Source organism: Hylobates moloch, unplaced genomic scaffold (assembly GCF_009828535.3).
Source record: "Hylobates moloch isolate HMO894 unplaced genomic scaffold, HMol_V3 SCAFFOLD_8, whole genome shotgun sequence".
NCBI lineage: Eukaryota > Metazoa > Chordata > Mammalia > Primates > Hylobatidae > Hylobates > Hylobates moloch.
This window is the reverse complement of record NW_026652283.1, coordinates 7266017-7289864: the sequence shown is the minus strand read 5'-3', so window position 1 is coordinate 7289864 and position 23848 is coordinate 7266017. Positions and strand designations below refer to the sequence as shown.

The 23848-nt window shown below is 37.1% G+C and overlaps 1 protein-coding gene across 2 annotated transcripts in view; it reads left to right on the top strand.

Moving 5' to 3' along the window:
- CD163L1 (CD163 molecule like 1) overlaps positions 1-23848 on the top strand; it is a 78344-nt gene that overhangs the window by 24142 nt on the left and 30354 nt on the right. For both annotated transcript variants that reach the window (XM_032159535.3, XM_032159534.2), the window contains exons 5-8: positions 11456-11776; positions 14588-14908; positions 19847-20167; positions 22044-22364. In XM_032159535.3, coding sequence (XP_032015426.1) covers positions 11456-11776; positions 14588-14908; positions 19847-20167; positions 22044-22364 — 1284 coding nt within the window. The remainder of the gene's footprint in view (positions 1-11455; positions 11777-14587; positions 14909-19846; positions 20168-22043; positions 22365-23848) is intronic.

Sequence of the window (23848 nt, the reverse complement as noted above, 5' to 3'; positions counted from 1 at the left end):
TCCAGCCTGGGCGACAGACCGAGACTCTGTCTCAAAAAAAAAAAAAAAAAAACCATGTGATTATTTCAATAGATGCAGAAAAGACCTTCAATAAAATTCAACATCACTTCATGGTAAAAACTCTCAATAAACTAGGTATTGATGGAATGTATCTCAAAATAATAAGAGCTATTTATGCAAACCCATAGCCAATATAATACTGAATGGGCAAAAGCTAGAAGCATCCCCTTTGAAAACCAGCACAAGACAAGGATGCCCTCTCTCACCACTCCTATTCAACATAGTGTTGGAAATTCTGGCCAGGGCAATCAGGCAAGAGAAAAAAATAAAGCGTATTCAAATAGAAGGAGAGGAAGTCAAATAGTCTCTGTTTGCAGATGACATGATTGTATATTTAGAAAACCCCATCATCTCAGCCCAAAATCTCCTTAAGCTGATAAGCAACTTCAACAAAGTCTCAGGATGCAAAATCAATGTCCAAAAATCACAAGCATTCCTATACACCGATAATAGCCAAATCATGAGTGAACTCCCATTCACAATTGCTACTAAGACAATAAAATACCTAGGAATCCAACTTACAAGGGATGTGAAGGACCTCTTCAAGGAGAACTACAAACCACTGCTCAAGGAAATAAGAGAGGACACAAACATGGAAAACATTCCATGCTCATAAATAGGGAGGATCAATATCATGAAAATGGCCACACTTCCTAAAGTAATTTATAGATTCAATGCTATCCCCATCAAGCTACCATTGACTTTCTTCACAGTGCTAGAAAAAACTACTTCATATTGCATATGGAACCAAAAAAGAGCCCATTTGGCCCAGACAGTCCTAAGCAAAAAGAATGAAGCTGGAGACATCATGCTATCTGACTTTAAACTATACCTCAAGGCTAGAGTAACCAAAACAGCATGGTACTGATACCAAAACAGATATATAGACCAATGGAACAGAACAGAGGCCTCAGAAATAATGCCACACACCTACAACCATCTGATCCTTGACAAACCTGACAAAAACAAGCAATGGGGAAAGGATTCCTTATTTAATAAATGGTATTGGGAAACTGGATAGCCATATGCAGAAAACTGAAACTGGAACCCTTCCTTACACCTTATACAAAAATTAACTCAAGGTGGATTAAAGACTTAAACATAAGACCTAAAACCATAAAAACCCTAGGAGAAAACCTACGCAATACCATTCAGGACAAAGGCATAGGCAAAGACTTCATGACTAAAACACCAAAAGCAATGACAACAAAAGCCAAAATTGACAAATGGGATCTAATGAAACTAAGGAGCTTCCACACAGCAAAAGAAACTATCATCAGATTGAACAGTCAACCTACAAAATGAGAGAAAATTTTCGCAACCTATCCATCTGACAAAGGGCTAACATCCAGAATCTACAAGGAAGTCAAGCAAATCTACAAGAAAAAAGCAAACCATCCCATCAAAAAGTGGGTGAAGGATATGAACAGACACTTCTCAAAAGAAGACATTTATGTGGCCAACAAACATATGAAAAAAAGCTCATCATCACTGGTCATCCAACAAATGCAAACCAAAGCCACAACGAGATACATCTCACGCTAGTTAGAATGTTGATCATTAAAAAGTCAGGAAACAACAGATGCTGGAGAGGATGTGGAGAAACAGGAATGTTTTTACACTGTTGACAGGAGTGTAAATTAGTTCAAGCATTGTGGAAGACAGTGTAGCAATTCCTCAAGGATCTAGAATCATAAATACCATTTTACCCAACAATCCCATTACTGAGTATATACCCAAAGTATTATAAATAATTCTACTGTAAAGATACATGCACATGCATGTTTATTGCGGCACTGTTCACAATAGCAAAGACTTGGAACCAACTTAAATGCCCATCAATGATAGACTGGATAAAGAAAATATGGCACATATACACCATGGAATACTATGTAGCCATAAAAAGGATGAGTTTATGTCCTTTGCAGGGACATGGATGAAGCTGGAAACCATCATTCTCAGCAAGCTAACACAAGAACAGAAAACCAAACACCGCATGTTCTCACTTATAAGTTGGAGTCAAACAATGAGAACACATGGACACTGGGAGGGAAACATCACACACCACGGCCTGTTGGGGGTTGGGGGATAGGGGAGTGATAGCATTAGGAGAAATACTTTATGTAGATGACTGGTTGATGGGTGCCCCAAACCACCATGGCACATGTATTTCTGTGTAACAAACCCGCATGTTCTGCACATGTATCCCAGAACTTAAAGTATAATAAAAAATATTATTTTACACTGTTTTATAGTCTTTCTGTTTTTCCCCCTCTTAAAGTCTTTTTTTGTGATGTGATTATTCTTTTGTAGTAGTATTCTTTGATTCCTTTCTCTTTATCTTTGGTTTGTCTACTAGTTTTTTTCTTTTATGTTTACCACAAAGCTTACATGACACATATTAGAGTTATAACTACTTTTAAGTTGATAACAACTTAACTCCCATGAAATACAGGTCTCATATATTTTATTTTATTGATTATGTTGTTGATGTCAGAATATACATATCTTTATATTTTATATCCAGCAACAAATTACTGTAACTATAGTTGCTTAATGCTTTTAAGTTTTACAATTATGTTAAAAGTTGTTTATACAGCACCATTACAGTATTATGTATCCATTGTATCACCATGGTGTATGTATCACCATTACAGTATTATGGTATTCTGAATTTGGCTATTTTTTACTAGTTTTATACTTTCATATTTTTCATATTGCTAATTAGCCATCTTTTATTTCAATTGAAATTACTTTATTTAGCACTTCTTTTAAGGAAGATGTGGTGATAAACTTTCTCAGTTTTTGTTTGTTTAGGAAGGTCTTTATCTCTCCATTTCTGAAATTAAGCTTTACCAAGTATAATATCCTTGATTGGCAGGGTTCTTTTTTTGTTCCAGTACATTCACTATTTCATCCCACTATCTCTTAGGTTGCAAGGTTCTGTTGAGAAAATTCATTGATAGCTCTACGGGAATTTCCTTGCATGTGGCTAGTTTTCTCTTGCTGCTTTCAACATTTTCTCTTTGTCATTGACTTTTGACAATTTGCTTATTATGTATAAAAGTGAAGCTCTCTTTATGTTCCATCTATTTGGAGTTCCTTGGGATTATTGGTTTGGAATGCTCATTTTCTTACTCATATTTGAGAAATTTTTAGTTATTATTTTTTAAATTTCTGTTGTTTTTCTTTTTCTCTTCTCTGTAATTTCTATAATGCATATATTGGTTCATTTGATAGTGTCATATAGGTCTTGTAGGCTTTCTTCACTATTTCTCCTTCTTTTTATTCTTCTGACTGATTAATTTCAAGTTATCTGTCTTTTAGTTCACTGGTTCTTTCTTCTGCTCAATCAAGTAATCTGCTGAAGCCCTGTGTTGAATTTTTCAGGTGTCATTGTATTTTTTTTTTTTTACTCCAAAATTTCTGTTTGATCCTTTTCAATTGTTTCTATCTCTTTACTGAACTTCTCATTTTGTTCATGCATTATTTTCCTGATTTTATTTAGTTGCCTATCTGTGTTCTCTTGTAGTCCATTGAGTTTCTTTAAGATCATTCTTAATTCTTTGTCAGGCTATTTTTAGATCTTACTTTCTTTCGGGTCAGCCACTGGAACTTGATTTTGTTCCTTTCGTAGTGTCATATTTCCTTCATTCATTGTGTTTTTTGAAGCTTTGTGTTTCTGTTTTTCCATTTGAATAAGCCATTTCCTCTAGTCTTTACTGATGCTTTGGAAAAAATTAACCTTCACCACTCAACCTGGCTAGAGATTCTAGGGGTCTCTCACATCTTTTTTATGGGTGTACTTAATCCACTCCTTCTGTTCCCTGTTAGTGTGGAAGTCTGGGGACTGTGTATCTTCTCTCAATCCTGCAAAGCCAGGCTGAGTACTGAGAGATTTCCATTTATTTTTCTTAGGCAAGTGCCCAGAAGTGTTCAAGGTTGTACACCTTCTCCCTATTCAGCAGAATCAAGTCAGCTGCTGATATCTGTGTGCTGTCTGCAAAAGATACACACACCATCTGAGGATCTTGCATGTACTGCTTGCAGAGGCTCACATGCACCATCTGGGGAGGCCCACACAAATCATCTGTGGAACCTCACACACATTCTGTGGGGAAATGTGGGGCACTGTCCAGGGGCGAGATGCATAGATTAATGGGGGTAAATATTAGCTAGCAGAGGGATCCACAGGTGAGGCATCCTACGTGGCGTGTGAGCAGGTTTCTTGGTAGAGATAATGAGCTGGTTGGTAGGATGTGTGTCTAATTCCTAGCATCCACTGGTTGCTGTAAGCCTCCACTCATTTTCTTTTCTCCTGATGGTCCCCAGATTATTGAGCTGTGCTAATCTTTTCAGTGTTCTAGGTGAGATGAGACCGAAATGGGCCGCTTGGGAAATGTTCCATAAGGCTAGGAAAGCCAGGCACTCACTTCATTTCCACCTTCTCCCATGGGAGAAATCATGTACTAGGGGAGTCTCTCTTGGCCACAGCTGTGCCATTTACAAGAGTGATACGGGGAAAGTGAAACTGTCCTTCTTATCCTCTTTAATGTGTCTATTTTCATTTATATTTTGCTCCATCAAGGTGCTTGAACCTCTTTTTTTTTTTTTTTTTTTGAGATGGAGTCTCACTCTGTCGCTCAGGAGTGCAGTGGCGTGATCTTAGCTCACTATGACCTCCACCCTCCAAGTTCAAGCGATTCTCCTGCCTCAGCCTCCCGAGTAGCTGGGATTACAGGCGCCTGCCACCATGCCTGGCTAATTTTTTGTATTTTTAGTAGAGACGGGGTTTCACCATCTTGGCCAGGCTGGTCTTGAACTCGTGACCTCATGATCTACCTGCCTCAGCCTCCCAAAGTGCTTGGATTACAGATGAGAGCCACCACGCCCAGCCAGGTGCTTGAACTTCTTATGTATATTTCTAGGGTCCCATAAAAATATTTTCACTCATAAATGGTTGTTAAAATTCTTTCTGTGGGAGATATGAGGTCTTTCTGCCATCTGGCTTATGTTCTTTTGGCTTGCCTCTGTGTTGACACCATACTGGTAATACACATTTTTTTTTCCTGTGATCTTCCTCTTTTTATACTCTCCAGATAGTATGCAATACTTTTTAACTATGATTTATCCTTTCCTTTAAGATTACAACCATATCACTGTGATTAGAATTTGCATGTTTCTAAAATATTTTTATTATGCATATACAAATCATCAACTTTTACTCCATGGAAATTTTATGTTCCATTTCAAATGGTTCTTTATGGGAAGATTATTTCAATTCTATTTTTCTCTTTTGATCAAGGATTGTATTATGGAAGATTCTTTAATTACTTATGTAATTTTGGTGTCCTGCATAATACAGCATATGAGAGTGTCCCAGAGATGTATCTTCAAACCCATTTCCTGGGGGTCTATTTTCCTCTAATATACAACAAATCTTAAAAGTTTCAGCCGAAAGATTTATGTGACCTTAAGTGAGGGAATACATCATTTATTGAATTCCTTTTATTCTAGAAATGAACAATTGTTCCTAGTAAAATGAATGGAGAGGACAATATTTTAGCATTAAAGCCATGAATCCGTTGATTCAAAAAGGAATGTCCTATAGAAATAAGTAGATAAATGATGTTTTCAAATCCAGGAAGACTTTTTCTCCTTGGTCTCACTTATGACCTAGACTTTTGTCTATTTTGAAGATAGAATGGAATTGTTAAAGATAGTGAATGGAAGTAACCAATGTGAAGAAGTGGGAAATGTCAATGTCCAGGATCAGTGGGGAACTGTGTGTCATCAGAACTGGGATGCTAATAGTTGTTTGTAATTAACTGGGTTAACACTTTATAGTCAACACAAATTTTCATCCTAATGTTAGTGCTTAATCCAAGAATATATAGATGTTTCGTACATCCTGCTTTGGAGATAAATCAGCTCTCTGGGTATGCAAACACTATGGTTGGGGGATGTGTTAGTCCATTTGCATTGCTATGAAGGAATACCGGAGACTGGGTAATTTATAAAGAAAAGTGGTTTACTTGATTCATGGTTCTGCAGGCTGTACATGAATCATGGAACCAGCAACTGCTTCTGGTGAGGAGCTCAGAAACCTTACAATCAGGGCAGAAGGCCAAGGGGAAGTCAGCATGTCACATGGAAAGAGGAAGCAAGAGAGAAGGGAGCAAGGTGGTGGGGGAGGTGCCAGGTGCCAGGTCCTCTAAACAACCAGCTCCCCTGTGAACTCATTACCGCAGGGAGGACACAAAGCCATTCATGAGAGATCTTCCTCCATAACCAAAATACCTCCCACAGGCCCCACCTTCAATGCTGAGGAATCACATTTCTTTTTTTTTTTTTTGAGACGGAGTCTTGCTCTGTCGCCCAGGCTGGAGTGCAGTGGCGCAGTCTCGGCTCACTGCAAGCTCCGCCTCCCTGGTTCACGCCATTCTCCTGCCTCAGCCTCTCCGAGTAGCTGGGACTACAGGCGCCCGCCACCACGCCCGGCTAATTTTTTGTATTTTTAGTAGAGACGGGGTTTCACCGTGGTCTCGATCTCCTGACCTCGTGATCCGCCAGCCTCGGCCTCCCAAAGTGCTGGGATTACAAGCGTGAGCCACCGCGCCCGGCCTGGGGAATCACATTTCAACCTGAGATTCGGAGGAGACAAAACGTCCAAACCATATCAGAGGAATAATAATGGTAATCATAATTTGGATACTGGAATTATTTGTTTTAGTAAGACTTTGAACAAATGGAAATTTTAAAAAAATCTATGTTCAAATTTGTCCTAGTGATTTATTCTTTAAAAAGAAAACTAGCAATATCATCTTTACGCATTATCTCAGAATTTTAGGCTATTCTGTTTTCCTTTTAATGTCTGGAAAGTATTGTTCCATGTTTTATGACTTTCCCTTTTCTCTTGAAAAGGGAGAATTGTTGTTTTTATTGAATTTTTTCTGAAGGGCATCCATCTTAGTCTCTGAGTGCTTTTAAAGTTTTGTTTTCTTTTTTTCTCTCTTTAGTTTCCAGCTATTTTACCATTATGTGCTTAGATGTAATTTTCTTTGTGTTCCTGCACTTGTAGTTTATGGTGATGCTTGAATTTTGGCTATATTTGAAGAGTCTCAATTTTTGGAAAATTCCTAACTTTTTTATGTTTCATATATATATATATATATATTTTTTTTTTTTTTTTTTTTTTGAGATGGAGTCTCACTCTGTCACCTAGGCTGGAGTGCAGTGGCGTGATCTCAGCTCACTGCAACCTCTGCCTCCTAGGTTCAAGTGATTCTCCTGCCTCAGCCTCCCGAGTAGCTGGGACTACAGGCACGTGCCATCATGCCCAGCTAATTTTTGTATTTTTAGTGGAGACAGGGTTTCACCGTATTAGCCAGGATGGTCTCGTCGCTCTCCTGACCTCGTGATCCTCCCGCCTCAGCCTCCCAAAGTGCTGGGATGACAGACGTGAGCCACCGCGCCTGGCCTTTTTTTTTTCTTTTGATATGGACTCTTGCTCTGTCACCCAGGCTGGAATGCGGTGGTGTGATCTTGGCTCACTGCAACCTCTGCCTCCTGGATTCAAGTGATCCTCCTGCCTCAGCCTCCTGAGTAGCTGGGTTTACAGGCGCACACCACCACGCCCAGCTGATTTTTGTATTTTTAGTAGAGATGGGGTTTCACCATGTTGGCCAGGCTGGTCTTGAATTCCTGACCTCAACTGATCTGCCCGCCTTGGTCTCCCAAAGTGCTGAGATTACAGGCGTGAGCCACTGTGCCTGGCCTTTAACTATTATATTTTCAAATATTTCTTCTGCTGAATTCTCTATCTTTTTACTCTCTGGAACTCCAATTACACAAATATTTGTCTTCTTATTCCCTACTTTTTTCCTCTTGAAACCTTTTTTCCTGCATTTCCTGTGATTTTGTCTTTTTCTGCTTGATTCTGCTTGTATTTTACAGTATGCTAATACTTTTTTCTTTGATTAATTTTCTGTTAATCTGTTGTGTTATTAATTTAATTACTGTATTTTTCAGTTCTAGAACCTTCATTTGGTTTATTTTTATAGTTTTTATTTTTATTTTTCTGCCAAAAATTTCAGTCTTGCCTTTTATTTTGTTGTACATATTAAGGATGGTATTTTACAGTCTATTTCTGGTAATTCACACCTCTTGTTGATTGTGTCTTTTTTTTCTCTTGGCTTTTAATCATGTTATCTTCTCCATACTTTTATTATTTCTGAGAGAGTAAGATGCACAATTCATGAAAAATTATAAAGCCAATTGGAAGTGTAGGATAATCTTATGTTTTTGGCAGAAGGCAATCTCAGATAACCTTAATTCAGTCACAGTTAGAGATTAAATCTTGGCTTCAGTTTCTACAAAGGCTAGTCTGTTCTAGTCCTTATTTCTAGAAATGTACCCTTTAGGACAGGGGTCTCCACCCCCCAGGCTGTAAACTGGTACCGGCCATGGTATGTTAGGAACCGGGCCACGCAGCAGGCGGTGAGAGGCGGGCAAGAGAGCATTACTGATAGAGTTCCGCCTCCTCTCAGATCAGCGCGGGCATTAGATTCTCACAGGAGCGCAAACCCTATTGTGAACTGTGCATTTGGGGGATCTGGTTGCTCACTCCCTATGAGAATCTAATGCCTGATTATCTGAGGCAGAACAGTTTCATCCTGAAACCATCGCCGTCCCCTCCATTACCCCTGACCCCCGTGGAAAAATTTTCTTCCACAAAACCAGTCTTCGGTGCCAAAAAGGTTGGGAACTGCTGTTTTAGGATAACTTAGCAAAGTCTGAGTTTATTGAGGGTCTCCTTTGGTGGGTTCTGAACTTTGTGTGCTACATTTAAGCGGATTTTACATAAATTAGTATACAAAAATAAAATTATGAGGAGATTTTGAATACACTTAAATATATTTACAAATCATACATGGCTTCCTTTCTTATGCCTACTTAAAAGGCACATTTTGAATTAACATTCCTTATCTTTGACTATCTCTTTTAAAATAGGGATATCTCTTTTAAAACTGTGATAATCTCTTCTTGGAAAAATGCTAATTCCATCTGTAGGTTTATAAACTTGCTGTATGGCCTCAATGAGCTCACCTTCCATAGAAGTCATATACACATGCAGTAGCAATGAGAAGTATGATTCTTCTTTATTTCTTCTTCTTTTCCCTTGGATGACTGGTTGGATGTTGGGCACCAAGGAGAGAAAAAGGAAAACAAACCATGTTGGGCATTGGCTGTCTCCCTCTTTATGCTATGCTGTTTCCTAGACATGGTATTCAAAAAAGTACAAGTACAAAACTGAAGCAGGGAAGGGTTTTGCAAGGAACAGAATCTCAGCTGAAAATAACAAAAACAGAGGCAGTGTTTTGACTCAAAGAGCTGGCATGCCCAATTTTTTTTTATTATACTTCAAGTTTTAGGGCACATATGCACAACGTGCAGGTTTGTTACATATGTATACATGTGCCATGTTGGTGTGCTGCACCCATTAACTCGTCATTTAACATTAGGCATATCTCCTAAAGCTATCCCTCCCTCCCTCCCCCCACCCCATGACAGGCCCGGTGTGTGACGTTCCCCTTCCTGTGTCCATGTGTTCTCATTGTTCGATTCCCACCTATGAGTGAGAACATGGCATGCCCAATTGTGAATCACTTTGAGTATGCCTAGATCCAAGGTTGCACATTATTTCTGGAATCTATTTCCTTAATCAATTATTAGATTAAGAAAAGGACATCTAAATTGTTAGAAGAGAAAATTTGGAGTGTTCTCGCCACAAATAAAAGACAACTTTTTGAGGTGACGGATATCCAAATTACTCTAATTTGAATATTTCACACTGTATATAGGTATCAGAATATCACATGTATCCCCAAAATACATACAAGTGATATGTATCAATAAAAATACAAAAATAGAAATAGTTTAAAAATATTGCTAATGTAGCATTCTATTTCTTGAATCTAGCAATATATTAAAATAATAATACACTGTGACTAACTGTCTTTCAATGAGTGAATGGGGTAACAAAGTTCTATATTCTTACTGTGGTAATAGTTACATAAATTAATACCTGTATTACAACTCATAGAACTGCACACACACAAATGCACACAAAACCCATCAATTTTACTGTGTTAATTTATTAAATAAAGGTAAATAATCTTTAAAAAAATCTCATTCATTTAACTGAGAGATATGGGGACAAAACAAGCAATTGGAGAGAGACAGACAGACAATATATTCTTGGATTCTTGGAAGACCTGGGCAAATATATGAGATATATATACATATATGTAGTGGTCAATTTTGCTAAGTGTAAAAATATATATGTACACACACAGTTGGCCTTTAGAATCTGTGGGTTTCATATCCATGGAGCCAACCAACCGCTGATTGAAACTTTGCATTTAGTTGAATCTGTGGGTGTGAAACCAGCAGATATAGAAGGCCAACTAAGGGACTTGAGCATCTGCAGATTTTAGTATCCATGGGAGTCTTGGAACCACACCCCTGTGGATATGGTGAGGTGATTTTGTTTGTGTGTGTGTGTATGGATGTGCGTGTGTATATATATATATACATATCTTCAAATTCTCAGCCTTTCCTTATTTCCTTATTTCTTTATATCACTTAGTAAAATTGACCACTACACATGATATATATACATAGTGGTCAATTTTGCTAAGTGATATAAAGAAATAAGGAAATAAGGAAAGGCTGAGAATTTGAATTAAATCAACAGAGTATTTTAATAATATAACAAGCCCATAATTTATGACTGGTCACACTTGCTTTCACCTTTAGAAGTTTTATTTTTCATTTGTTTCATTTGTTCCATTTCATTCAAGAGTAAATTCTGGTAAGATGAATAATTGGAAGTTATATTGCAAGAAGTTGGAGTTAAATGTTCATTTAAAGGAAGAGAAAATTTTGAAATAGGAATAAGAGGATGATGACAGTGATGACAATGATATCTTATTGCCACTGCTTATACACAGTTATAAGTTCTAAAATGTTTGCTGGCTAGACTCAGAGCCAGCAAAGGTTCATGTTTTGACAACAAATTTATATGCATTCTTGACCTTTGATTGATTTATTGTGATTCACAATCAGAAAGGCCATTTCTACTCTCTGTTGTGCTTTATTCCCCAAATGCCAGAGATTCTGGTGGATTGTCAACATCATAGTATGATCCTTTCCTGGGATAGGTTCTATTACATTAAACTTGTACTTGTGCAAGAATTTTAAAAAGCAAGAGTTAGACATTCATTGAATCTCAATTTATTATATATTTGTGTTTATTTGGATAGCAGGATCTGGAATCTGAAGTTTCTGATAAAAACTTCACCTGGGCTTTGTGTTTATATCTCTGTTTCAGATAGTAGTGATCTTGAACTAAGGCTTGTAGGTGGAACTAACCGCTGTATGGGGAGAGTAGAGGTGAAAATCCAAGGAAGGTGGGGGACCATATGCCACCATAAGTGGAACAATGCTGCAGCCGATGTCGTATGCAAGCAGTTGGGATGTGGAACTGCACTTCACTTCGCTGGCTTGCCTCATTTGCAGTCAGGGTCTGATGTTGTATGGCTTGATGGTGTCTCCTGCTCCGGTAATGAATCTTTTCTTTGGGACTGCAGACATTCCGGAACCGTAAATTTTGACTGTCTTCATCAAAACGATGTGTCTGTGATCTGCTCAGGTAAGACTTACATCCACATGATTACATCAGATAAAATTCCTTTTTTGGGGAACTAGGACCAAACCCTGAAGAAGTTACAACCAATTGTGATGTGTAAGAATTGACACTTTCAATTTTTCTGTAGGGAACATGCCTGCATTTTATGCAGCATATTACATTGTAAGCCTCACGGGAATAAGGTTTTTACCTGCCCCCAACACACCATTTTACTTAATTCTAATTGGTGCGACAAAATATCCAATCTAGTCAAAATTGCTATTAATCTATACAAGTGTATGGCTTATATTAATATTCAGTATAATTTTAAAATGTGTAGTTGCATATTCATAGACACAACTATATTTTTCTATGTTATAACTGAGTTTGTTTTAGCACTTCCTTTCATTAAAATAAACTATTTCCAAAGAGTACCTATCTAAAAATTTATGACTTTGCCAATTACTTTGTACCTTATACTAGTAAAATTTTTGTCTGCAGCCATTTGTTTTCTAGTTTGCAACTTTCAACTACAAGCAAGTTACCCCTCACTGTTTATTTCTACTTTTGTATATCAGGGGTTAAAATATCCCTCATATTTCTCTCACAGTAGTATTTTACGTTCAAAGATATAATGAAACCTGTTCACTCTCAATATGATTAAACCCACACCTTCTAATATTCTTATGAAAGGAATCCCTAGATGTGGAGCCAACTATTGTCCTCTGAGAGTCAGCTTGTCTTGATGGAAGAGGCTTCCTTCGTAAATTATTACTGACCTTACTCTACCAGCCTTACACACGATGCCTTAATCTTATTTCCTATAGAATTTGAGATCAGGTCGCATCTTTTAAGAAGAGTTTTTCTTAAGTCTAGAGTATGCAGCAGGGAACGATATACATAGAAAAACATATGTAGACAAAGAGGTTTATGGGTTTAGCTGTACCTTAGCCACAGGATTTATGCCATCCTCATAGGACTTTTGGGAAAGATAATACATTCAGAACATCTTTTAATCCTTTTCTTTCTGTTTATACTAGTTTGCTTGCAAGTTTTATCTGGGGACCAACCACTTTCACCATTCAAAAGAGTTTCCCACAGTATATTTAATCAATCCGTCATTTATAAGAAAATTTTTTCTCCACATAACAGAAAAGAGAGGTAGAGGAAAGTTAGGAGAGAAAAGAGGGAGATATGAGAAGATGAGAGAGATGAGAGAAGGGGGGAGGAAACAGAAAGAGAGAGAGAATCTTAATCATTTTGATAAATTTTCTTACAATGAAGTGAATTCATAACAGTGTACTTCTGACTTGATATAACATCCCTAACTGTAAGACCAGTGGCTATTCAAACTCTGGAACTTCTGGAACTATGTGCCTCTGGAAGAGTAAGGAAGGGCCATGAAGAATGATGCAGATGTGAAAATAAGGTTGGAAAACAGTCCCAACAGTGAAAACAGATGTGTATGGCCAACCCACAGGAAAATGGGTAGTTAGATACATTGGCCTTCTCTTCAGCCCTGTAGTCAGAGGATTCTTTTTTTTTTTTCCCCAAACAAAAACAGTTCACAGTTTCACAGTTTAAAATCTGTCACTTGATAATTATGTGACCCTGTATAAATCAATCTCCAAGTTGCAGATTTCTTATATCATGACTAGGATAACAGCATTAAATAAAATAGTGCAGGGAAAATACCTAAAATGTGCCAGGCAACCAGGAAGTTCTCGATAGGTATAGGTATGATTATTATCATCATTATGACCTACATTATTTATAGGAAAATAAACCTCCAAATCTCCCAACACTAACCTATTCAATGTGAACCAGATTTCTCACTAGATAGCAAATTATGTTTTTGTAATGATGTATGAAAAGCTTGAATAATGGGAGGAGATGAGACATACAAATTATATCTCCTTTCCTCAATTATTTCAAGAAAAGTTCTCCACATTTTTACTTTCTTGGGGTTATTTAATATATTTATTTGTATTCATGAAAAAGCAGAGTCACAGGAACAGAAAGAAGTAATGTGATGTATATGCTGATGGAGCAAAAACACACAGTTCCTTCGAAAATTACCACGCAACAAATTTCATTTCCTACGACAAATATGTTTAATAAGCAAAGGCTTGCTTCTTCATAGAAAACAGTATGAGAAAGAACATGTTTCTATTTAAATCCAAGAGAGACTTTTTCCTAACTGCGCATTCTTTTTGTCCCTTTTCTTTCTGAAGTTACTGAAATGCAAGTATTTCCCAACACTTTATTTTATTTTACGGTGTTAAAAATAATCACTCTAATATTTTGAAAATTAATGTAATTAATGATATATAGGATTATATGGCTTTTTATTGTAATGTTTAGTTTCTTAAATTTTAGCAAGGCTAAAGCAAGGTTCTTAGAATCATAATTTCAATTTTCATATTTAAAAGAAGATTTAAATCTTTAAAATCTCAATCTTTAAAACTGAAAATTTTAAATTTTTATTTTTAAAATTTCAATCTTTAAAATTTTAAACAATCACGCAAGTCTTCTTGCTGAAATTTTAAAGAAAAATGATTTCCAGTCTTTTCTCAGTATGTGAAAGATACATCTAATCTTCACATGGTTGGGGGGAGTTGGAGGAGAGGGTTGCTGATGATATTGTCCCAAACCCAATTCAGACGTTTCACTGTGACTTCTTTAAAATTTCAATCTTTAAAATCTTTAAAATTTCAACCTTTTCTCAGTATGTGAAGGATACATCTAATCTTCACATGGGGGGTTTGGAGGAGAGGGACGCTGATGATATTGTCCCAAACCCAATTCAGACGTTTCTCTGTGACTTCATCCTAGATGGAGCAGATTTGGAACTGCGACTAGCAGATGGAAGTGACAATTGTTCAGGGAGAGTAGAGGTGAGAATCCATGAACAGTGGTGGACAATATGTGACCAGAACTGGAAGAATGAACAAGCCCTTGTGGTTTGTAAGCAGCTAGGATGTCCATTCAGCGTCTTTGGCAGTCGTCGTGCTAAACCTAGTAATGAAGCTAGAGACATTTGGATAAACAGCATATCTTGCACTGGGAATGAGTCAGCTCTCTGGGACTGCATATATGATGGAAAAGCAAAGCGAACATGCTTCCGAAGATCAGATGCTGGAGTAATTTGTTCTGGTAAGGTTCAAAGATCATGAGAGTGTACACATTTGAATTTTCAGAAATAATTTGTTGGGAGGTTAGAAACACTAGCTTGAAGAAAAGGTTTTCTGGACCTTAAAAAAACACCCAAAATACTCTTAAGCTGCACAAAGAACGTTTCAAATGCACACTGTAAAAAGAGAGTTTCTTCTCACTAGCAGTCTCCCCTGAAATCAGATGCAGCTGCTACCACTGCATGAGTATAATCTGTATCTCTAAAATAACTGGGAAACCTCTCTTCATATAAAACTAATGAGTTGTACTAATTTACAATTTTCTTAACAGTTTTTCTGCTGCTTTTTACCTTTTTTATTTAATAATATACATTGTTTATTTCTGATGATAAATTAAGGCTTACTATAGAGAATTAGGAATATATACAAATCCAAATAGCTGATATAGATATATTTATATGCATATGTTGATACAATGTATAATTCTGTAAGCATCTAGAATGTCATTAGTAGAATTGAAAACAAAGAAAATCTATGTGTATAATACTTATGAAATATTTTAAGTATAAAACATTTCCAAGACCTTTTAAACAGAAAAAAACAGGTTAGATATTTAAAAAACAAAGCTAGGTGCAGTGGCTCACACCTGTAACCCCAACACTTTGGGAGACTAACACAGGAAGATCACTTGAGGCCAAGATTCACAATCAACTTGGGTAATATGGCAAGACTCCCTCTGCAAAAAATTTAAAAATTAGCTGGGTGTGGTGGTGCATGCTTGTGGTCCTAGCTACTCAGGAGGCTAAGGCGGGAGGATTGCTTGATCCCAGAAATTCGAGGCTGCAGTGAGCCATGATTGGGTCACCGCACTCCAGCCTGGGCAACAGAGTGAGACCTCATCTTGTAAAAAAAAAAAATGAAATAAATAAATAAAATCGGGACAGCATTATTCTCTGTGACACTTTATGAAGGGAAAAAAAAGAATATCTAGAGAGTCCTAAGTGGGAGGGGGCACAGGTGTCCGGGGAGTATTGTGAGCCTACATAACCATTTGCAACGATGCTATTTACATGAGGGTATACCTGATAGTCTTGTCATTTATTGATATCCTAAAAGCCTGATAGACGATAGATATAGGATAAATGAAGAGTAATGTTCTCGGAAATGAAATACACACACACACACACATACACACACACAAATACCTTATATGTGGATGGGAGGATAGAAATATAAATAATGCAACTCCTTATTTTGTATCTTGTTTCTCACTTGCTATAACATTCGGATTTTCCCACACCCTTAAACTAATTACTTAAAAATTAAAATTAAAAAACTTTATGTTATTCTATCATTGTGTACAGTAAATTTAACCTGATCTCTATTTTTGGTGTTTAGGCTGTTGGATAATTTTTCACTACTAATATTATACTAACCTGACATTCTTGAATGTACACCTTACATATATCTTATATTCAAGAATGTCAGGTTAGTATAATATGTAATGGTATCCAGAAATTGCAGAGTGGAATTTGTTTTATGAATCTATTTATCTATCTATTCTGTTCACATTTAATGTGATCAATTTGGTAGGCAAAGTTAACTATCAATTCTTTTGTACACATTAATTTCATTTTACTTTTCTCTTTCTTATAGATTGATATAAAACATTATAAAAATTGCTTTTTGCTTTTTGGAAACTACTTTTTCAAATTATAAACCCAGTGAAAAGGTCAAAATACAAAAAAATTAAAATAATTTTTTAAATCCACATGCAACGCTACCATTCATTCAATTCTTTTGTGATTTTTTTGTTGTTTAAGTTTCTGGACTGTGTGTGTGTGTGTGTGCATGTACCCTTTGTGCTGAACAATATACCACAGACATATTCCACGTGGCCATTACTAATCTATCTTAATGTTAAAGGCTACTTATTATATTACATAAATGTACTATAATTTATTTAACTATCTCATAATGTTAAGTTTTAAAAGGTTTTCAAATTTTTATTGTTAAAAATATGATTTTATTTGATATACTGAGAAATACATTTTTCACACTTGATTATGTAGTTTGCCAAATACTTAAAAATGAAATTGTCATGTAAAACTGTATGCATCTTTTTTTAAAGTCTCGGATATATATTAACAAATTATCATCTATAAATTGTGTATTTTTTTCTTCTATTCAATTTCAGTTCCCTATTATTCCACTATATCATATTAACACTGAATATTTTCATATTTTAGAATCACTGTTAATCTGATTTTTAAAATATAATAATATTAATTAACACTTATTGAATATTTATGGTGTGCCAGGCAGTGTTCTATTAGTTTATATATATGGGTTCATGGAATCCTCATGGAATCCCAAGAAGGGAGTTACTATTCTAATCCCTATTTTACAGTGAGGAAATAGAGGTACTGAGAGAAAGTAACTCACCCAGGTCACTCAGCTACCAGGGCAGTAGTGAAGCTGGAGTTCAAATATGAACTGATTTAGCTCCAAAGTCAATGTTCGAAAATCTTACTTCCTTGATAACAAATGAGAGCTTTTTCCTAATTCTTTATTAGCAACTTATTTGTATTTGTTTATGTGTTAGCATTTCTGCTTCTTTGGCCGTTTTTCTGTTGTGTGATGTCCTTGTCTTCATAATGTGTAAGAACTCTGTGTATTTTAGAGTCCCTTTATAAAATACATAATCCCCCTCTTCTATTTCTAGAACCATCACATTTTAACTACTGTAGCTTTCTATAGGCTTATATGTACTGAGATATATATTCCCTAAGTATTCTTATTTTTCATAAAATTCCTTGCTACTTTTTCCTTTTTGTTCTTCTAAATATGGATTAAAATTGGAATTGTTTTTAAGGTAATATTAAACCTATGAATTGGTTGGGCATGGTGGCACATGCCTGTTGTCCCAGCAACTCAGGAGGCTGAGGCAGGAATATCACTTGAGCCCAGGAGATAGAGACGGTAAGGTGCTATGATTGCACCTGTAAATAGCCACTCCACTCCAGCCTGGGCAGCATAGCAAAACTCAGTCTATTAAAATACAATATAAATATAAGTTGGTTTGATTTGTGCAGAAGTTATATCATTATACTATCCAGTTATCCTATACTAGAACAGGATACACTACTTCATTTATAATTTATTTGCATCGGGAATTTAAATTTTTCTTTGCTTTGTTTCTATGAATGTTTATTTAGTATATCTGGAAATGATATATATACATACATCATATATCTGTTCATACCCCCATACGTTTAACCTACATTGAATACATTGGTTTCCATTATATCGTGGAAGCACTTGGTGACATACTCAAAACTTTATGTGTAAGGATGTCCATAGCAGCGTAATTTGTGAAAATGAAAAATTAACCATAACATAGGTAACCAAGAATTGTGTCTTGATTAAATAACTTACAGAATCTCTATATCTCTATATGATGGTATCCTATGCAATCATTAAATATCATGTTTTAAAATACACACACACACACATACTAGGTTGAATAGAATGTAAGATTATTATATACACATGGAAGAGTTGTCATACTGGATAGCAAGTAAAGAAATTGGAAGGCTTTTAGAATTTTTAAAGTGACCCATTATAAAATATTATACCTTTCCTATATCATAATAGTACCTGCATAGTAAAATATTTCTTGACTGGGCACGGTGGCTGACGCCTGTAACCCTGGCACTTTGGGAGGCCGAAAGGAGGTCAGGGGTTCTAGACCAGCCTGGGCAACATGGTGAAACCCTGTCTCTACTAAAAATACAAAAAATAGCTGGCTGTGGTGGTGTGCGCCTGTAATCCCAGCTACTCGGGAGGCTGAGGTGGGAGGATCACTTAAACCCTGAAGGCAGAGGTTGTAGTGAACCAAGATTGTGCCACAGCACTCTAGCCTGGGTGACAGAGCGAGACCCTGGACAGAAAAGAAAGAAAGGAAAGAAAAAGAAAGAAAGAGAGAGAGAAAGAAAGAAAGAGAAAGAAAGAAAAAGGAAGAAAGAAAGGAAGGAAGAAAGGAAGGAAGGGAGGGAAAGGGAGGAAGAGGAAGAAGAAGAAGGAAGGAAGGAAGGAAAGGAAAGGGGAAGAAGAAGAAGAATGGGGGAGGGGAAGGAAGGAAAAGAAAGAAGTCAGAGAAAGAAAAAGAAGAGAGAATGAAAGACGAGAGAGAAGAAAGAAAAAGAAAGAGAGAAAGAGGAGAGAGAAAGAAGAGAAAAAGAGAGAAAAGGAAAGAAGAAAAAGGAAGAAAGGAAAGAAATGAAGAGAGAGAAAGAATGAAAGAAGACAGAGAAAGGAAGAAAAAAGAAAGAGAAAGAAAGAAAACGAAAAGAAAAGAGGGAGGGAGGAAGGAAGGAAAGAAGGAAGGAGGGAAGGAAGGAAGGAAGGAAATAAAATTCTCAAATTTTCTCAATATTTCTCAAGTGCTTTGAACAGTGGAAAAATTAAGAATTAAAAAGGAATTTATTTTATGAAAGGGCAGTTTCATGTACATATGCCTCCCTTTATTTTACAAAACATGAGTAGACAAACTAAAATGATGACTATGAGGGGATGAGCTTTGGTGCTAATGCTGGACTCCACTGCAGAAACCTCCCAGTGCTATCTCCTGAATGTATCCATACCTCAAAGAACTTCTCTGCATGCTTCCACGTTGCTCATCTTATCCAAATCCGTCATTCTTGGAGGCTTTATAACATTCCCCAGGCTTTTCTTCAGTAAATTTGCTGTCGTTGTTTCATGCTTTAGAGACACCTTCTCTCCAAAAATTGAATAAAAAATTGTCAAAAGAAAGAAAGCCAAACTTTTCATCCAAAAGTGTGCCTAATATATCACCTGTTAGGCAAAGCCTTATAATGGTGAATTTAGAGAGTCTTTTCAGTCTTCTGAAAAGACCCTCTCATTTGATCTCAAATATGTGGTTTTGTCTTGCTTGCAGATAAGGCAGATCTGGACCTAAGGCTTGTCGGGGCTGATAGCCCCTGTTATGGGAGATTGGAGGTGAAATACCAAGGAGAGTGGGGGACTGTGTGTCATGACAGATGGAGCACAAGGAATGCAGCTGTTGTGTGTAAACAATTGGGATGTGGAAAGCCTATGCATGTGTTTGGTATGACCTATTTTAAAGAAGCATCAGGACCTATTTGGCTAGATGACGTTTCTTGCGTTGGAAATGAGTCAAATATCTGGGACTGTGAACACAGTGGATGGGGAAAGCATAATTGTATACACAGAGAGGATGTGATTGTAACCTGCTCAGGTAAGACTTGTTCTTGTTTATTATTTCCTGACAAGAGAAATAGTATTCCTCATAGGAAGGGCTTCTGGGTCTCTAAACTGGCTCACATGTGGGAATTGATTGAGGGGCCATGACTCTTGTCTTTAAATTAGACTTCAGTTCACTTCACCTGGAACTCTTCCACTTATACAGGTAAAGTCAGAAATTAGTAGACAACCCTGACTACGACCCTTTGGATCCCTTCCCCTACCATATACAGAAGCAGTCTGGCCTTTCAACTTCATTAAGTGTAGGCCACCTTTGGATACATGTTTCACCCAACCAGTCCAACAAACTATGAGAGCCTTTCTAACCCTTAGCTGCATCATTAAATCTAGAATCTCTGCTTAGGGCTCATATCAGTAAATTCACCCTGATCCAACTTTATGTTCCTTCCAGCATTATCTCACATCCGTAATATTCATTCCCACATATATTCTGATTTCTGTCTGTGTAAATTGGAAAAATCATGGTTGTGTGCACTTCCACATGAGACACTTTGTACCTCACATTTTGGAGCCTGCTGGGACTTGAGTGTAGATGTAAAGAGGGCTGATGGGATGGGTGCTGAGGAGAATCAGGAGTGCCTTTCAAGGCAATTATCTCAGGAGAGATTCAATTTCTTCAAGCAAAGTAGGATTCATATTCTCATACAGAGGTGGATGGTTGTCTCTACTGTTAAAAGAGAAACAGTAGAATGCAGGGTTTCAATGTTCCCAACCCCATCAGATCTTCCCCTATGGCCCCATCCTAATTTTCAGAATTCTATTCCATCCCAATTAAATCCCTCACTTAGACAGTAGACATCTTATGAGGTTGAGAATTCAGTACCTTACCGGGTGAAGGTTTTCACTAATCTCAGTTCTGTGGCTATAAGAGACACAAGTTTCTTTCCGGGAAGACATCAAAACTTGCAGGTCATATTGCAGTTCAGCTGGGAATTTGAATCTCTAAGCTCATCCTCTTCCTTTCCCACTTTGTCCAGTGTAATGGGGAGCAGCCAGCCAATCTAATTATGCTTGTAAGTTTGACAAAAATGTCCTAGGTTATCAAATATATGTTCACTCAGAACTTTGCCTACTGTAAGTATTTGATTCGGAATATGTAATGACGAGATTTTGTATATATCTATTGCCACATCATGCCATGGATTATCAGTGCCCTCTTTACTACTGGATATAGAATCATTAGTGTCATTAAATTTTTATCAGATTAGAGAACCAATTCTAAAATCAATTTATGAATTACAGCATCAATTCATAAAACTCATCCTTAAGATTTTGTTCCTCTAGAACCACTATTATTACCAAAATCTGCATTATTCAGGGTTCTCCAGGAAAACAAAACCAATAGAACATGAGCCTCTCTTCTCTCTCTCTCTGTGTGTGTGTGTGTGTGTGTGTGTGTGTGTGTGTGTGTGTGTGTGTATGTATGTAGAGAGAGAAGGAGAGAGAGACAGATTTATTTTAAGGAATTGGTTCATCAATTTTATGAGCAATTATGGGGGCTTGCAAGTCCAAAATCTGAAGGGGAGGCCAGCAGACTGCAGAGAAGAGCTGATGTTGCAGTCTTGAATCTCAAGAAAGTGCGGAGGTAGAATTCCTTTTTTCTTGGGGGACTTCAGTCTTTTCTTTTAAGGTCTTCAACTGATTGGATGAGGCCCACCCATGTTATGGAGGATAATTGGCTATACCCAAAGTCTGCTAATTTAAAGGTTAATCACATCTGAAAAAATACCTTCACAGCACCATCTAGACTGGTGTTTGACCAAATAACTGGGTATCATAGCCCAGCCAAGTTGACATATCAAATAAACCATCCCACCCATTAACTACTTGCTTCATTGTTCTTGGTGCAGGTAGTGCAACATGGGGCCTGAGGCTGGTGGGCGGCAGCAACCACTGCTCGGGAAGACTGGAGGTGTACTTTCAAGGACAGTGGGGCACAGTGTGTGATGACGGCTGGAACAGTAATGCTGCGGCTGTGGTGTGTAACCAGCTGGCCTGCCCATCTTCTATCATTGGCATGGGTCTGGGAAACGCTTCTACAGGATATGGAAAAATTTGGCTCGATGATGTTTCCTGTGATGGAGATGAGTCAGATCTCTGGTCATGCAGGAACAGTGGGTGGGGAAATAATGACTGCAGTCACAGTGAAGATGTTGGAGTGATCTGTTCTGGTAAGATACCCAAACCAGGGCTTCCTTAAAAGAAACTGCCTGGGTTCTCTAACATACCTTCTTTTTTCTTAATCAGTACATTTATGACCGAGTGCTCATTTCTCACTTTTTTAGAGCTAACCATACCTCATATTCTCATTCATTTTTAGTATCTTTCTATGGGATCAAACCTGTTTTCTCAAGAAATGAAACTTCATTTTCTGATATCCACCCAAATTTTCCCAAAGTTAGTTTCATCAAACCACTAGTCAATACAATTCTACAAAAAGACGTTATCCATAGTCAAATAGTTTAGGAAAAAATAATGAGAATTCAGTTATTTATTTAAATAAATAAACCATTATGTTGAATCACTCAGTTTCGCAAAAATTGGTACCCAAGATGACTCAAATACTCACTGTTACTTGAAAGACTTATTTATGTAAGATAAATCCCAATAGCGTTAGAACAAATAAACTTCATCCAGAGGTCTGGGCTTATGGTTTATATAATTTTTTTATTATTATACTTTAAGTTCTAGGGTACGTGTGCACAACGTGCAGGTTTGTTACATAGGCATACATGTGCCATGTTGGTTTGCTGCACCCATCAACTCGTCATTTACATTAGGTATTTCTCCTAATGCTATCCCTCCCCCAGTCCCCCACTAACTGACAGGCCACAGTGGGTGATGTTCCCCGCCCTGTGTCCAAGTGTTCTCATTGTTCAATTCCCACCTATGAGTGGGAACATGCGGTGTTTGGTTTTCTGTCCTTGTGACAGTTTGCTCAGAATGATGGTTTCCAGCTTCATGCACGTCCCTGCAAAGGACATGAACTCATCCTTTTTATGGCTGCATATTATTCCATGGTGTATATGTGCCACATTTTCTTAATCCAGTCTATCATTGATGGACATCTGGGTGGGTTCCAAGTCTTCACTATTTTGAATAGTGCCGCAATAAACATGTGTACATGTGTCTTTATAGCAGCATGATTTATAATCCTTTGGGTATATACCCAGTAATGGGATTGCTGGGTCAAATGGTATTTCTAGTTCTAGATCCTTGAGGATCTATCTCCTTCAGTTCTGCTCTGATCTTGGTTATTTCTTGCCTTCTGCTAGCTTTTGAATTTGTTTGCTCTTGCTTCTCTAGTTCTTTTAATTGTGATATTAGGGTGTTGATTTTAGATCTTTTCTGCTTTCTCTTGTGGGCATTTAGTGCTATAAATTTCCCTCTACACACTGCTTTAAATGTGTCTCAGAGATTCTGGTATATTGTGTCTTTGTTCTCATTGGTTTCAAAGAACATCTTTATTTCTGCCTTCATTTCATTATTTATCCAGTAATCAATCAGGAGCAGGTTGTGTAGTTTCCATGTAGTTGTGTGGTTTTGTGTGAGTTTCTTAATCCTGAGTTCTAATTTGATTGCACTGTGGTCTGAGAGACTGTTTGTTGTGATTTCTGTTCTTTTACATTTGCTGACGAGTGCTTTACTTCCAATT